This window comes from Melopsittacus undulatus, chromosome 7 (assembly GCF_012275295.1).
Source record: "Melopsittacus undulatus isolate bMelUnd1 chromosome 7, bMelUnd1.mat.Z, whole genome shotgun sequence".
NCBI classification, from domain to species: Eukaryota; Metazoa; Chordata; class Aves; order Psittaciformes; family Psittaculidae; genus Melopsittacus; species Melopsittacus undulatus.
In genome coordinates, this window is record NC_047533.1 from 19507493 (window position 1) to 19524232 (window position 16740).

A 16740-nucleotide genomic window follows, 5' to 3' on the forward strand; every position below is an offset into this window, starting at 1 on the left:
TAGGAAAAACAAATTTGTAATTACATCAAAGCTAATAATACTGTATATGTGACATTTTACCTTCATACAGGAAATGTTCAAGAATGAAGGAATTAGGATATTTTGGCAGGTAGGTGAAAGTAGAATAGAGATAATGTGAAATAGGTCAAGGAGGAGAATTTTATTTTGTTGGCAGGAAAGAAAAGTGTAGCTATAAATCACTTCACTTAGGGTTACAAAAATATTGTTTTGAGGAGACACAGGCAGGCAGTTTTGCAATGAAAGAACAGGCTGCAGACATAGGAAAGAAAGTGTAGCTACATTAAGTACTTAGAAATCTGAAAGGAAGATGAAAAGTATAGAGCTAAGGAGCTTAAGGCACATTGAAGGACAATAAGAGAAACTGAACTATAGAAGATTAAATGAGAATTTTTGGTGTCATGAAAAAATATTTTTGCTTTGTTGTTTTTATTTCTTCACCAATATATTACATTTGAAATAAATAAAAAAGCCACATTAAAAAAGAATGCTTGAAGAATGTGATCTAACCCAAGTATCTGAGGTAAGAGTGAAATTATACTTAACTCAGGCGTGCCTAGAAATATATTGCAGTATTCTTTTACAAGGTATTCAACAAATTGTGTTCCTTTTTCAATCATATGGTTTTTATTCCAGTAAGATTTATCTTGCTGTCCTGCATTTCAGTCGTTAGCGTTTGGGAACCGTATTGTATTAAACAATATTTCCTCTGTGGCGTGAAATGTAATTCCACAATTTACTGCCTGAAAATAATCACTCTTATCAGTTTACTAATGGGAAAACCACAGAGGTGTGTCTATGTGTATGTTTGTCTAAACCAGCTTCATTGACTATTATTTTGTAAAAGCGTATACAGTACTTACAGTAACGAATATTTAGCTTTCTGTGGGAAGGGCTATTTTTTCTAATGGTTTAGGAATGAGCAGAACTCCTGACTTTACTAGTTTCAAATTTTCATATCCCCATTTCAAAGAATATTAGGCATCCATATCCTCTTGGGTAGGTTAACCGTGGTAGGCAGCTCAGCCACTCATTCACTCTCTCCCAGTGGGATTGGGTGGAGAATCAGAAGGGCAAAAGTGAGAAAACTTTTGATGAAGACAGTTTAAGAGTAAAGCAGAAACTGCACATTCCAGCAAAGCAACACAAGGAACTCATTTACTGCTTCCCATCAGCAGGCAGGTGTTCAGCCATCTCCAGGAAAGCAGGGCTCCAACAATTGTCACAGTTACTTGGGCAGGCAAACACTGTAACTCTAAATGCTTCCCTTCCTCCTTCTTTCTCCCAGCTGTTTTATTTAGAGCATGATGTCTTATGCTCTGGAATATCCCTTTGCTCAGTTGTGGTCAGCTGTCATAGCTCTGTTCTTCCAAACTCCTTGTGCACCTCCAGCCTACTCCCTAGTGTGAAGCATGAGAAACAGAAAAGGCCTGCATGCTATGTACTCACTTCTCAGCAGTAGCAAAAACATTGGTGTGTTATCAAAACCTTTTTTGTTACAAATCCAAAATATGTCTCTATACCAGCTACTACGAAGAAAAACAACTCCATCCCAACCAAAAGCAGTGGATCCTCCTTCAGGTCCTTTCTTGAAATGCGGCTCTTCAATAAAGACATAGGAATCCTTTTCATATAGAAATATTGTTAGATGGTATAGTTGTGAAATAGTAATAAATACACAGGAATTAACATAATATTTTCTAAATATTTTGATTTTCAAGATGCACACACATTTGTCATTGTAGGAAATAGGTCTATAAGAAACAGTCATGACCAGATCAGTTGAATTACAACTAGGTTTTATTTTGTTACTTTAGTTGATTGAAGAACAGTAAACAATGTAAAAATCTTACAAAGTTAGTGTTTCAATAATTTTGTTTAAAATATTTGGAAATAGCTAAAATGCAAACATGCAGGTTACTAGTACCTTTCGGGAGAGAAGTGGAAGTGTAAACTTACCAACTTCTTTTGATTAGGTATTGGAAATCTAATTATTTTTTTTTTAAGGGAGAGACTTTTTTGATCTATTTGTAAGCAGATTTGTTTTTCTTTTTTCTACTTTGTCTTTTAACATCCCAGCAGTTGGAAAAGAATATTTTGGTGCTATCAACAAAATTTGTCCTGGCAGAAAAATGTTTTCTGTGTAATGTTTTCTGTTTTCATAGTCTAGTTAAATTAGGCACAGCCAGCATTTAGGATGTTGTTTCCATTGTTATGAGCTTGTTGACATTTTCTTTATCCTTTTCTATCTTAATTAATTTTTCTTCACTTAAGAATTCTGGAAAGAAGGGTAATACTGTCTGAAAACCATCTTACTTTGATATCAGTTACTGGAATGACTTTGAATTAGTAATTAAAACTATATTAGTATTTTTCTAAGTAGATATAAAAATGCGTGTAATTAACCCTTTTTCCTCCTCAAATTTGTTCTGTTCTCTCATTCTTAAGTGGCAGCCCTGACGTTTTAAGCAGTATTACTTTCATTACCTCAAAAGAAAAACAGCTTTCTAGGAAAGGATAAAGCATTAACAGCAAGGAGTAGTAGTGCCATAAATCATTCATGCAGTTGTGGTATTGTCCAGTGTAGAAAAATATACTGTCATTAATATTTACATATATTTGAATAATGGTGTAACATAATGGGTATTTTCTAATTGTGTGCTCTTAAGAGCTGGTCCTGTGTGGGTTGAGATAGAACACCAGGTATGGCTGCTTCAGTCTATCATGGTTTAGGCCTTTCCTAGACAGAGAAGTACTATGTCTTGGAATTTTGTTTAATGAAAAATGTCAGACAATATTAAGGACCTTTCTTTAAAACATGCATCCCTGGTGTTTTTTGAGGTGTTTGGTCCACTTACAGTTTTGGAGAGATAGCTCACTTCTTCCTACCTTGTTAAACAGCAGAATTATTGCTTAAAGCTTACACATCTTAATGCAGACAAGGAGTTAATACTAGATACTAGGATTAAAAATCTGAACTTTACTAATTAGCTTTACCTGCCCAGCAGTGACTGATGTGAGTTGAAACATTCCTGAATCCACTGGACTGCTGTATCAACTATTTTTGTATCTACATTTGAATGAGGGGAAATGATTGCAGACCTCTTCGACTGTATTGTTCCCAGAGTTCACTGGGAAAGTCTTTGCTAGATTTAGGACAACTTTGCTGCAAACAGTAATGAAGAAATGAAATGGATAACATAAAAATAAGAACAAAAAGAGGTGTAAAGAGTAGCATAAAAAGCTGAGTCCAAAGAAATGTTAGGAAGTGTTTTCACAGTCTAATATCTCCCACAAAGCTGTCTTCTAATTGTGTCATACGTAGATTTTACAAACTTCACAACAAACTAAACACTGTCTTCTGCTTGAAATTTACAGGGTTTGATTAGAGAATAAGTACCAAATGAATTCTGTGTTCAGACACCTTGAATTCTTCCTGCAGAGTAGGTCTTATTAGGTACACCCTGAAAAAAAAGATTTTCTAGGGTTCTAGAAGAAAGAATTTTAGGATTCATTATTGTGGAAAAAACTGTAACTAATCTTGTCTAGTTTGTGCAGTTGTGACATATTTATGTTTATTTGTTGTCCATTCAGATTAATTTAACTGCCATGGAAGTTTATAAAGTACTTTCCACAGGATAAGACAAATCTGTTATTACATGTCTGTAATAGACATGTTTGAAGGACATGGACCTATTGGACTTGTGAGGGCCATGAAGATGATCAGAGTGCTGGAGAACCTCTCCTATGAAGATGGGCTGAGAGTAGGGTTCATTCAGTCTGGAGAAGGGAAGGCTCAGGGGAGACCTTAGAGCAGCCTCCAGTACCTAAAGAGGACCTAACAAGAAATCTGGAGAAGGACTTTTTACAAGGGCAGGTAGTGACAGGACAAGGGGGAATGGCTTTAAACTGAAAAAGAATGGATTTAGATTAGACATTTAGAAGAAATTCTTCACTATGAGGGTGGTGAGGCACTGGAAGCAGCTGCCCTGAGAAGCTGTGAATATCTCATCCCTGGCAATGTTCAAGGCCAGGCTGTATGGGGGTTTGAGCAACCTGGTCTATTGGAAGGTGTCCCTGCCTTTGGCAGGGGGCTTAGAACTAGATAATCTTGAAAGCCCCTTCCAACCCAAACCATTCAATGACTGTATGAAATTGTTTGCAAATTCCAGTACTGCCTTCCTTGGTTTCAACTAAGTGTGAAAGTTATCATTGCAACCATAGCAATCCCAGCAACGTGTTTCCTTTGTGTTAAATTTCTTCATAAAATTAGAGGAATCATCTTGGAAGATGTATTGTTCCCATTAATGAAATTACTTTTTGAACTCTGCCTTTATTTCAGTTGAGGACGCTTCATTCTGTTTCTGCTTACTTCAGGTAACCCCACTGTTGTGGGGAGAGCGGGCATCTGGCTGTGTAGTCCTCACTTGGTTGCTTTTATTTGAACATCTTTTACAGGCAGATTCCTGAAGAATAAATTATGGCCCAGTTTATAAGTATCCGGAAGTGATTTATTACTCACATGTTGCATCCCCAGTGCAATAAGTGAGTTAATGCCTGGTCTGGCAATTGTCAGTCACACCAAGAGTATTGACCTCTGTTGCTCCTTGGAACGAGCTTGCAAAGCTGCCATCTGCCTCCTCTGTGCTTCTTCTGTAGCTTTTCTATCTTGGAGCATACCCACGCCTTTTTTGTTTGTGTGTTTTTCACCCCTTAATTTTGATGGGATCAAGTGTACCCTGATGAATACCAAACTGAAGGGGGAAGTAGACACTTTGGAAGGATGAGCCACCCTGCAGGGAGACCTTGATAGGCTGGAAAAGTGTGCTAACAATAACCTTATGAAGTCAGGGAAGGGCCACAAAGATGATCCAAGGACTGGGAAGCTGCTGCCTGAGGAAAGGCACAGAGAACTGGATTTGTTCAGCCTTGAGGAAAGAAGGCTAAGGGGAGACCTTATCACCCTGCTACAGTATTTAAAAGAGTAGCCACAAAGGTGAAGACTTAATTTGTACAAGGAGTCACATGGAAAGGACAGGGATAATGGGCAGGAGTTACTCCTTGGGAGATTTTTCAGAATGAGGACAATCAGCCACTGTAATAATATCCCCAGGGAAGTGGTGGATTCCCCAGTGTTGGACACCTTTGAGATTCAGCTGGACGGGGTGCTGGGATATCTAATCTAGACTGTGCTTGTGCCAAGAAAGGTTGGACCAGGTGATCCTTTAAGTCCCTTCCAACCTGGCATTTTATGATTCTGTGACTGATCTTGTTTATTTCAGTTTGGTTTTTGAACTGCTACTAACACCTCTATATTCTCTGTTTCCACTTTCTTACACTGTATGGTTGAGTGGTCTTTCTGCTCTCTCCCTTCTCATTTCTTTCAGCAACAAAACCACTTTTCAGCAAAAATAGGATACTGTAAATGCTCTGCACCATCCCTTCCTGTGAGAATAACCAGGTTACTTAACTGCAGCATTTGGAAGGCATTTGAATATGATAATTCAGTTAAATAAAAATACTGTACAGAATATTATAAAAATACTGGAATTTGGAAAACATTCCTGACAGTTGAAACTCAAACCTGTTTTGTTTGTGTAAGAGAAGGTGAAGGGATGAAATTTTTATCAAAATGTAGGTATTTCGTTTGATGAAAAAGTCATGGGAGGACCTTGTAAACGAAAGCTAAGATGAAACAATTACAGACAAGTTCTAATTTTTACTTTTTTTAATGAATGTTTGAACATCTGCCCTTCAGTAACTTTCTGTTTAATAAACTGCAGCCTCTTTTGGACTAAATTTTAAGTTTGAGTAACATGTGGTTAGACCATAACTAACTGCTGTGTGTCTAAAGCAAATCATAAATAATAAATAGAGGTAAATGACATTAAGAGGAGTCTCTGCATTCATTTGGTTGAGGCCTGACTCATGGTCCACAGAAAATTAAATATACAACCTACCGGTAGTGCTATAATCACGGAAGCAAAATCCAGAGTAAGTCTAGTTGGCATTAACTTCAGAGGAATTAGCCATGGATTAGGCACCATATGGTGTGTTCAAAGTCTAATGCAGTAGTCAGAAGAATCTGATTGCTCTTTAGCCTGTCCATTTGCTGCTGAGGTATTGTCTACTTCTGATTTTCTGTTTAGAAAACAATTTCCTGAGCATTATTTTACAAGAAAGTTTACATTTTATTTTTTTAGTTTTTCCTTTTTTTTTTTTTAGCTTTTTTTTTAGCTTTACAGAATACCAGATTTCTAACTTCTTTAATTTCTGAGAACAGTTAAGATACCTTGTTTTCAGAAAGACTTGTACTTTCTTCAGGTCACAAAGTGGAGAAGGTATTCTCCACAGTTGATTGTCCTGCTTATAATAATTTGAAAAATGTTGTGTGTTGATACGGAAGGAAGCTTGATCATTATGCATATGTCAAAACCAAATAATTGTGAAATACATGCTTTATTTGAGATTTGAAATGTGAACAACTAAATTTTCTGGTTCTTTATTGTTATGTCAATGATGTAATTTTGTTGCTCTGTTGTTTCAATTTAAACAAGCATGGAAATATTCCCTTCATGGTTTTGCAGATTCAGTCAGTGATTCTTGCTAGCTTTTCTTATACATAACTTTTAAAAGTTGCTTGCTATTACATGATAAATGCAATTGGAGGAAAAAGTAACTGCATATAATTTAATTTTTGTATGTTTTAGGGAAGCTGGGAGAAGCGAATCCTAAAAAGTCTAAACAGCATGTGCACAGAACTCGGTATCCCACTAGCGCAGAAGGTAATGTATTAACTTTCTGCTTCCAAACTGACAGTTTTTGGAAATTAAGCCTCATCTTGCACACTTGTAACACAATGTTCGTTTTACACATGGTTATTAAGAGCAGAAAGGCTGTTATCCAGGTAATTTTAATGCAGGATGATTTTTTTGGGATAGCAGCAATGTTTGCAGCAGCTCAGCTTGGGAGAAGATGGAAGTCTGAAGTAAATCTTCCTCTTAGCTGTTGCCGTAATTATCCTCTTGAGGGAGCATCAGCATGTTGTAAAGCTAATTGCTATTTTTATTGCTTCTATTAGAACATTTTTGTGTGCAGACTCAACTGTGTAACTTCTAATTGTACAGCCTGTACACAATAGAGATATACTTTGTGTACTGGAGGAAACTATATCTAAACAGGTACTTTGGAGAGAGGTACTGTTCGGTACAGTGTTAATTTCAATGTCATTCATTCTGCTCTGTTTTGGTTTGGTTTTTATTAATTTAGAGACTTTAATTTTAAAGATCATGGAATTGGGAGATAATGGAAATAAGTTTCAGAATGCAGCTGTGTTCGCTTTTCATGACAGACATAGGGACAGGAATTTGATGATGAAGTCCAACAGCTCAATGGAATGAGCAGTAAATCTTTAATAATATGCATCTGACTACTAAACAGCCTAGAATTCATTAGTAAAAACCCTTGGGCTCCTTTTTTCCTTGAACTGGAACTTGGACTTTCTGCTGTAGAACATACCTTCAGGCTGGGCATAATTTGTAAGCAAAATAAGTTTGTGTTTCTAGTACAGTCTTTTTTTCATTAATTTATGTATTTAAAATAGGCATGGTTTTACTGATTCTGTTAAAAAAAAAGAAGAGTTACTTTCTTGTGCCTTTCAGAGGCCTGCAAGTGAACAGAAAGAACTGCTTAATAAATGGAATGAAATGGGAACTGATGAGCCAGGTAAGATCCACTAATTTTATGTGCATTAAATTTTTGTACATGGAAAAATAGCATGTGCATCTTATTTATCAGTCAAAGATCAATGTAATCACTTCAAGATAAACTGATTTAAGTATTTTTTTTTCTTATTGGTAGTGTTTTGTTATGCATAAATAAATATTAATTTCATTTTTTTTTTGTTTCAAATTATTTTATTAGCTTTGAATCATCACGGAGAGGTTATGGTATAATGTTTCTCCTTCCAGTGCTTTACGGATTTATACAGCTAGGGCACAGCTCCTCTTAGTGTTAGCTCAGGCTGATAGAAGGTGTTCAGAACTTCAGATAACTGAGCTCAGACATTTTATTATTAAAATACAGAAATATAATTTGCACAGAATAGTCAGTTGCATTACACTTTTGGAGAGCAAGGATAACTGCCTTGGTGACAGCCAAGTTCCTTAAATTACTTTTGCAAAGGTACTGGTTTGTATTGCAGTACCACCTCTGCGATGGCAAGCACTTTTCATGGATCATTTATGGCTAGCCCCTGTTTTTTGTTTGAAAGCAGTATATTTAATTTAACAATCTATTCTGTTAAAAAAAAACCAAACCAGAACTCTTGAAAATCATCTCTCTCCCATATCTAAGAATGGTTCAATCCAAAGATTGTTATGTTTGGAGAATATGTGGTGGTTGTAGCCATGATATCTGTGATGTTAATTTAATCTTTGCTCTAATCTTATTTCAGATCTAAGTCTTTTCCGCCCTGTTTATGCACCTAAAGATTTTCTTGAGGTAAGCATTTACGAAACAATGATGCAGCCATTGACTTGGATCCATTACAGCCTTTTATGTGAAGGGGGAAAAATAAGTGTATTTCAGACAATTTGTCGTTTACAGCAAGTGAAGTTTGGCATGTTTCTGACAAACTTATCTTTGTCTAAAGAGCAGTTTGGAGCTAACTTTTTACCTCCTGAGACGCATTCTCCATCTGATTTCATAAATAATTTTACATTTTAAATTGCAATGTTAAGCTGATAATTTGATACGTTCTGCTTTTTTATTTCATAAATAGAACTTTTTCTTTGCTCCTTAAAAATTTTGGGTTCTTTTTGATTTTGAAAATGTTGAGATACAATTTGATAATTTGGGCCTGTATATATGATAGTTGCAGGAAATGTTTTTTTTTGCTGAGTGAATGTATTGTTTGTAATACTGATGAAGTTAGGAAGAGTTTTGAATGTAAATTTCTAAATATACCCAAGGAATGACAGAGGTACCATTTTTAAGGTACTGATGAATCTTCGAAACCCAAATTATGAAAATGGAGACCAGCCTAGTTTCAGAAATCATCTGGGGCTAATTCAGGTTCCTCTAAAAGTTAAAGATATTCCAGAATTGGTAAGTATATTTCATCTTACAAGAGGTTTCTGTAATAATTATTTTGCCTTGCTAATGAATAAGATTCTAAGCAATAAGGAAGAATTTTAGTATAATGATAGGTTTCTCTTTTTGAAAGTGTAAATCAATTTAAACAAGCAGTTAATATACAGAGCCTAAGAAAGTTTTATGAAAAGGTATAAAACTAAACAGCAAATTACCTGCAGGTAGGAAGGTTTCTATTTATGCCACATAGGTTTGATTTGTGCCAAAAATGTGTTTCTGTATGTGTTATTCACTTTTTTTTCAGTGTAGCTAATCTTAATTCTAGAGTTTTGTTTAATGCTGTACAAGATCAGTAACCTGATAATCAGTTAGCTTCTGTTTTTCTGGTCAAAATAATTTTAAATCTCTTTTTTGTCTGATTGTGAATGAAAGGAGATGCTTGGGTATAACTGGAAAATAGGAGAGCTCTTAATGCTTCAGTGATAAGGTTCTTTATGATTTTGTGCTTGTAGAAATACTGGCACCTGTGCTGGAAAAGAGCAGAGAATTAGAGATCCCTAAGCTGATCTTTCATTTACCACTTTATGACATCCAGGTGTAGCTCATAGTTGACATGAAAACTGGGGCCTATAATTGAAACTAGAGTAAGAATTGATGTGAGATTCTTCTCTTTAAAAACCTGAGCTCATATTTCATATTTAGGCACTTAAAAGAGCTATGTTTGGTTTAGAAAATATTTGCATTAAGTCTTCAGAAGAAATCTCTGGTGATTTAGAGAATTAAATGTTGTTAATTACTATTTTATGGTTTTGTTTCTTTTCAGAAAGAAGACTTCACTGAACTAGGCTTAAATATAGGACAGCTGGGTATTGATGATTCAGCACAAGTGCCTCCTGGTTAGCTAATGCTGTGCTTCAGTCATTTAAATAGAACACTAATGAGTAGAATACTTTACAATTATCAAGTAATCTGTATATTTTCCCCATAATAGGCCATAAATATATGTTCTGTAACTGTGATTGTAGTTATTTTCTTAGTAAAACATAGCTAATAATAGAAAACATTGTAAATACGAAGGGTCTGATTTGGAGAAGATATAAAATCATCACCTTAAGTTTAAAAATATGTTAATTTCAGTGTCTTTGAACACTTCAGGATCAAAAGAACCAAATTGTCCATCTTTGAAAATACAGAAAGTATCAAAAAATGTTAAACCAACTAGCAGATATGCATATATCATAGAATCATAGAATGGTTTGGGGTTGCAAGGGACCTTAAAGATCATCTAGTTCCAACCCCCCTACCATAGGCAGACCATTACTGGCTGGAGATTCTTTTTTTTTTTTTTTCATTTATTCTTTGCCATTCTTTTGTGTTTATTTTCTAGAGTTCTTTGAAAATGAACATGTACGTGTTGGACAGAAAGGTATGGATCTGTTTTCATCTGTAATTAACTGAGTAGTGAGGAATACATTTAGAAAATTTGTATCTGTTACGTGTACCTCTTAGAATTTTAAGAAATTAGGCTAACATAAAGCATGCCAGCAATACCTTTGTAATGTAGACAGAGACAGTCAGTAATACTGTTGTCATTTAGACAGAGACAGAAAAGCAAGCATTTGCAGTCTATGGGTGGCTACCAGATATATGGCTCCACAGATATTTCATTAAAAATGAAATAGGAAGAATAGAGACATAACTTTTTGATAATAACTTATGCCACTACTGAATTTCATTTTAAAATCAAAAGACTCTGGACTCTTTTCTCTGCACACAAAATTCTCATTAGTGTAATGGGATTTACGCCTGTGCTTCAAAACAGTCTTTTTAATGGTTATTTGCAGTTGTAGAGCTTGCTAAATATTGCAATACTTAGACACTGTAGAAAATTCACTCATTTGTCTTTGTGTATTGCTTTTTCTAAAGAAGGTTTTTTTGTAGGTTAAGAACTAACCTACCAAAGAAAAGAAAAGATAAAGAAATACTCAAGGAATGCTTGAAATTCATCCATATCTGCACCTTGCAATTCCTTGAAATTCCTGCTAAATATTATCACCATCAAAAAAAATGGAGTGGATACCATCCAAAAAGTTTTCCGTGTCTTTTTTTTTTGTTGCAGTAACAAAACAGTGACCTTTCTTTCTTCTCCTTTTGTGGTCCTCTTTCTATCCCTGATCATCTGTTTGCTGATCCAAGAGCAGCTCATTAGATTACTGTGCATCTCTCTGTTCTTTTCCTGTTCTTTCAAATAAATTCCCCAACCAGACTTCCTGAGCCAGCCATTCAACTCCACAATATAATTCTCACCCCTCACCTCTTGTGTGTGTAGAGCAGCCCCTGTTACAGATACTGTGTTAGCTTTTCCTCTATGCAAAGACACAAAATTTTGTAAAAATAGAGGTTAAAAGTCTTGACCGTAAACTGAAATCTCAGTTCATTCAGTGGGAATCTTACTGAATGCTCTGTTGGGTGTTTGTTATGACTTTGGTTGCCACCAATACATTGATTTTGTTTTTACAATAGTTGTATTGCCAAAATTGGGGAATTTTCCTTATTGTATGTAGCAAACCCCATCTTGTATATAGCAGACCTATTTCTTAATGTTTTGTGTCTCAGTAAGAAAAAAAAATAAGGTAAACACTCCTGGACACTGAGATGAATCTTTTTCTAAGGCTTTGTGGGGAATGTAAGACTGTTTTTAATTTTTGCCCTCTTAGTTTAGGAAGAAGGGATCACACGCCATCTGTGTTAGAGCTCTGCAGGTTAAACAGAAAATTGGCAGACTCTTGTATTCAGTATCTAAGATGAGAAGGAAGGAGGGAGGAATCAAGTAAATAGATGTATAATTCCAAACCTCAGCCTTCAAAGTCACGACAGCACAGATACTGTGAATACTGAATTTAGTGCAGTTCAGAAAAGTTGTTTCTGAGAGACTTCAGAAAAATCTGAAGATACAGATTTCAGAAGTTCTGAGTACCAGTACACCACCCATCTAATGTCTAGATAATATCACAGAAGCATTCTCCCAATTCTCTCTGTTTTGAAAGACATTTCTAAAAGGATAAGCTTTCTGACTGAAACCTGGGAGACTGCCCATAGATCAGGCAGGAGACCACACTGATTACTATGGCTATGTTGTAAGTTGGATGTCTATAGTTCATTTTAAACATTTATTAGCATTTCATAGTGGTAAGACTGTAACTACCGCTTGAATGCTAACACCCTGGGACATTCTTCTTGCATATGCTGAATACACATAACCTTGATGACAAACAACACTTCTACTACATTAGGATAGCTAAAGATGCATGTCTTTCAAATTTATTGATTTAAATAAGGAATGAGATAATTACAGAATCATAGAACATCTTCAGTTGGAAGGGACCTTAAAGATCATCCAGTTCCAACCTCCTGCCATGGGTACAGACACCTTCCACTAGACCAGGTCCCTCAAAGCCCCATCCAACCTGGTCTTGAACACTTCAGGGATGGGGCAGCACAGCTTCTCTGGGCAACCTCTAGTGTCTCACTACCCGCACAGTACAGAGCTTCATTTTAATATCTGCCCGAAGGTATGTACAGTACTGTATTCAGGATGAGGCCCTTGTCACAAGAGTAGCCAGCCTAAAGCTTCACAACAGTGACTCATCTAAACAAACCTGTCAACAGTAGATTATTTGGTTTATGTCATTCTGAAGGAAAAACAAAGTCTTTGAGAAAAAAGTGTTTATCCTCCAGAGTATGTATACCCATAGTGAGAGAACATAATAGTACATTTGAAATGGAAAATTCTTGCCCCACGGTTATCTGTAAAGATATTTGTATAATTCACAGAAAAATAGAGAAGTCGAAAAAAAAAAGAATGAGTGGCAATCTCCAAAAAAAAAAAGAATGAGTGGCAATCTCCTATTTGAACTGAGATACCACTCATAGTTAAACAGAACTATTTTGTGGCTATATACAGCTGCTTTTTCCACTTGTTGGCAGCCTGCTAACTGCAATTGGCTTCGATATAGTCATAGATACATACTAAGAGATAGATACTAAGTGCTGTTTTATGACAGAAGGTAGTACAGTCTTGACTGTTAATACCAATTGCCTTGTTTCACAGGGAACTACTTCAAAATTGCTTTGTGGAAACAGACCTTTTAGATATTTTCTATATGCTAATGCTTACAGCATGATAAACCAGTTTGTAAAGTAAAAAATTAAAGTCTTTGATAATTTGATAAACTTTGGAAGTCTTAAACATCAATTCCTTATCTGCTATGTTTCTTACAGTTTTAGCAGAGCAAGATAGTGCTGCAGCTCAACAATATGTTCGTCAGGGATGTCCAACAGCCCTCCGAGCTGATCTGTGGGCCCTCATTCTCAATATTTCTAATCAGCCAGAGGTAAGGAGAAAAGTGACAATAAAATATGAAGACCGGGTGAAAACACAGAAGTGCAAGCACGTGTCTTCTAGTGATCTTTTTCCAAAATATAAATGGTTTACTGAATTGTCACAGAAACTGATAAACATTTTATGAGAAATATGCATTTCTGTAAAAAACTCCATGCTGTAAAGTCTTTCACAGGTGAAGTCTTTCAAGCTCTTCCCTAATTTTTTAACAGAAATATGAGCAAAATACTTAGAAACAAGCTATTAAATTGATCTGGCTAGCTCCTGAGGTTTGCCTGTATGGTGCCGACTTTTTCAGAAGGGGGCAAGAATAAAGTCCTGGAAAGAAGACTGAACCTCTTTGCTGAGTTTTATAAAAAGATGTGCTATACCTTTTTCCTGGTTATTTGAATCTGTTGTGATATGGTTAGGGTTGGAAGGGATCTTAAAGATATCTTGTAGGTTGCTTCATATATTATTGCATATATTCTATATATGTACAGTCTAAAAGACAAGAAAACCTGGTAAGATGGGGATTGTTTTCCAACTCCCTTGTACAGCAGCAGTTTTTTACAGTACTTTGTATTTTACTCAAGTCCTCAACAATGAAATCTTTTGCAGTATCCAAAGCCATACTATAGCAAATCTGTTTCTTATAACTTAAAAAGTTACATCCTGTCTAAATCTTTGCAGAATTGTGAATAGTTTGATGCAAGGCTTTTGCTGCAATAAAAATTAACATTCATTAATTTGCTCATGATTGTGAGAATTTTAGTGTCTCACATCCTTTGAGGATGTAGCGGTTTTCTTGTAATACCCAGGCATTTATTGGTAACTACTTAGTGCAATCATAAGATCTTGCCCTTAGAAACAAATGTAAAACTTGTTCATTGGCAGCTTACCTAAGGAGTTGAAGTTATTTGGTCTGGTTTACTTAGTTTATTCCTTTCTGAAAAAATAAAATAGTTTTTTGGGTTTTAGTAAAGTTTGAATTTTCTGTAGAAGAAAGAGCTATTGAAATAATTAAAAGCTATACATCTTACTTAAGATGCTCAACACTAGATTTAGGTTATTTTTAATTATCAGAACAGCTTGAATTTTGGAAGTCTTTATGAGAGCAGGAATATGAGAGGTGTGAAATTGATGTTGGTTACATTGCATGTATTTATATTTTGTTAATCTGTGCATGTTGTAAGAGCATTTTCATTTTAATGTGGAAAATGAAATAATTGAATGAAAAAGCGCCAAATATTCTGTTTGGATTAGTGAAAGTCAAGATAATAATCAGAAAGATGATAAAATACTCTGTGTTCATGTAAAGCATGGGTTGTTGCAGAAATAGATTTATTAAAACCCATTTTCCTGGAAATTCACATGGACAATTTTCAAGTTACCTTTTTTAAAGAGGAACAAGCCATGTCTGTCTATTAATATGTTTGCCAGCCACTCCATTAGTTCCTTTAAAAGTTAACTCTAGTTTATAGTTGTTTTTAATATATGTTTATATTATGCCTGAAGAGTGACTATTTTAGACGTTCTCAAAAGGTTAGTCTGCTGTGAGTTTATTAACTCCGTTTACTGTCAGGTAACACAGAGAACAGTATGTTGATTGATCACAAGTGCCATGTGTGTGCCTTTACTGTGTAATAAATGGTAATTTATCTCCAACTTACTGCAAGGATGCATGTGGACACTTGTGTCAGGGCAGCTATTACATTCTCATTGACATAATATTTTACGTTGAGATAACTTTCTATGCACTTAGCAAATGATACTTGTGAACTATAGATTAAGAATAAAAAATTGGGTACACATCCATTATTCTGAGATGTGGTGCTGTAGGCAGTCTTCTTTAGGAGACATTCTGCAGGGTCCAGAGCCTTGAGACTGAACTGAATGGACTGTGTGCAGGGAGTTATTGGTGACGCAGTATTTTGTGATGATACTGAAAGAACCCTGGAAAGATGCAGATAAGTTAGTGGAAAATGGCAATAATAACATCAAGAGAAAGTGGTAAGTAAGGATGGATGAAGTGATGCTGACTGAAAAATCTTCACTGCTTTGAGATTGTTGAAATAAAGGGTTGGGAAAGGGTAAAATACAAAATCAGCCCTCCCTCACAAGAGAAAACAGAAATTACCAAGTTTGTGGACAAGATATCCTATGCTGGAGAAATTCATCTAAGCTGGTGATGTAAGTGCATATGAATGTTTTTCTGTCATATTAAACTGGGACTGTATCTTCTAATGCAACAGCTATTGGAGCCTCTTATCTTATTTTCCAAGACTATTTTTGCATAGTATAGTATAGGATTTGTTATCCTGGGCTCTAAGCTACAGTTGTTTTATGGACCTTGAGTGCTAAAAAAATAAATACACTAAAAGGATAGACTTTCTGACTGAAACCTAAGAGACTGCCCATAGATCAGGCAGGAGACCACACTGATTACTATGGCTATGTTATAAGTTGGATGTCTGTAGTTCATTTTAAACGTTGCATTTATTAGCATTTCATAAAGGTAAGGCTGTAACTACTGCCGGGATGCTAACACCCTGGGACATTCTTCTTGCATATGCTGAATACACTGCTTTATTTTTCGTAAAGTGTAGCAAAGCAGTTTTCATATACATGTAGCTGCTTTATGATCTACTGTATTTCATATAGACTCTATTGATTTATCTAGCATTTCTCTACCTCTTGTGTACTGTTTCTTTGCTGGAATTGAATTGTGTGGTTGCAGAGATTTCTTGCTGTAATATTTCTGATTTGCAGTTCAGACTCTATTCCATTTATAGTTGTATGAATCTATAACACAAAAAACCTGTGAATTTCCTTTCTTTAATGTAAAACATTATGAGGGTTTGGTATGGGCAGCATGGTGTTTATTAGCATCCAATATTGTTTGGAAAATTCTATTCAGTAAAGCTTAACCTCTGTATAAAGCTCATACAGAGCCAAGCAAGGGACAATATTAGCAATCTAGCATTGCAATCATAAAAATGATAAACTATACACTCTATATGCAGGTTTATTTAGAACTGCATAAACACATTGCCTGACAATGAATTGTTGATTTTCATTTATAATAGTACATTTTAGAGGAATCGTGTTAAAAGAACATTTTGAAGGTTGCAAAGTCAAACATTTAAAAGCCAAACAGTGTTACTGTTAATATTGTCTCCGCAACCAGTGCAATTTGCTGTGTATTTGTGCATTTTAGTGTATGATCTTCAATCACACACTCATAG

At 35.4% G+C, this 16740-nt stretch overlaps 1 protein-coding gene across 1 annotated transcript in view; it reads left to right on the forward strand.

Moving 5' to 3' along the window:
* The window catches only part of TBC1D19 (TBC1 domain family member 19), a 48105-nt gene that overhangs the window by 11300 nt on the left and 20065 nt on the right, over positions 1 to 16740 (forward strand). Inside the window, exons 5-11 of the mRNA XM_005142873.3 lie at positions 6729 to 6803; positions 7680 to 7743; positions 8474 to 8520; positions 9016 to 9126; positions 9935 to 10007; positions 10499 to 10537; positions 13393 to 13505. Coding sequence (XP_005142930.1) covers positions 6729 to 6803; positions 7680 to 7743; positions 8474 to 8520; positions 9016 to 9126; positions 9935 to 10007; positions 10499 to 10537; positions 13393 to 13505 — 522 coding nt within the window. The remainder of the gene's footprint in view (positions 1 to 6728; positions 6804 to 7679; positions 7744 to 8473; positions 8521 to 9015; positions 9127 to 9934; positions 10008 to 10498; positions 10538 to 13392; positions 13506 to 16740) is intronic.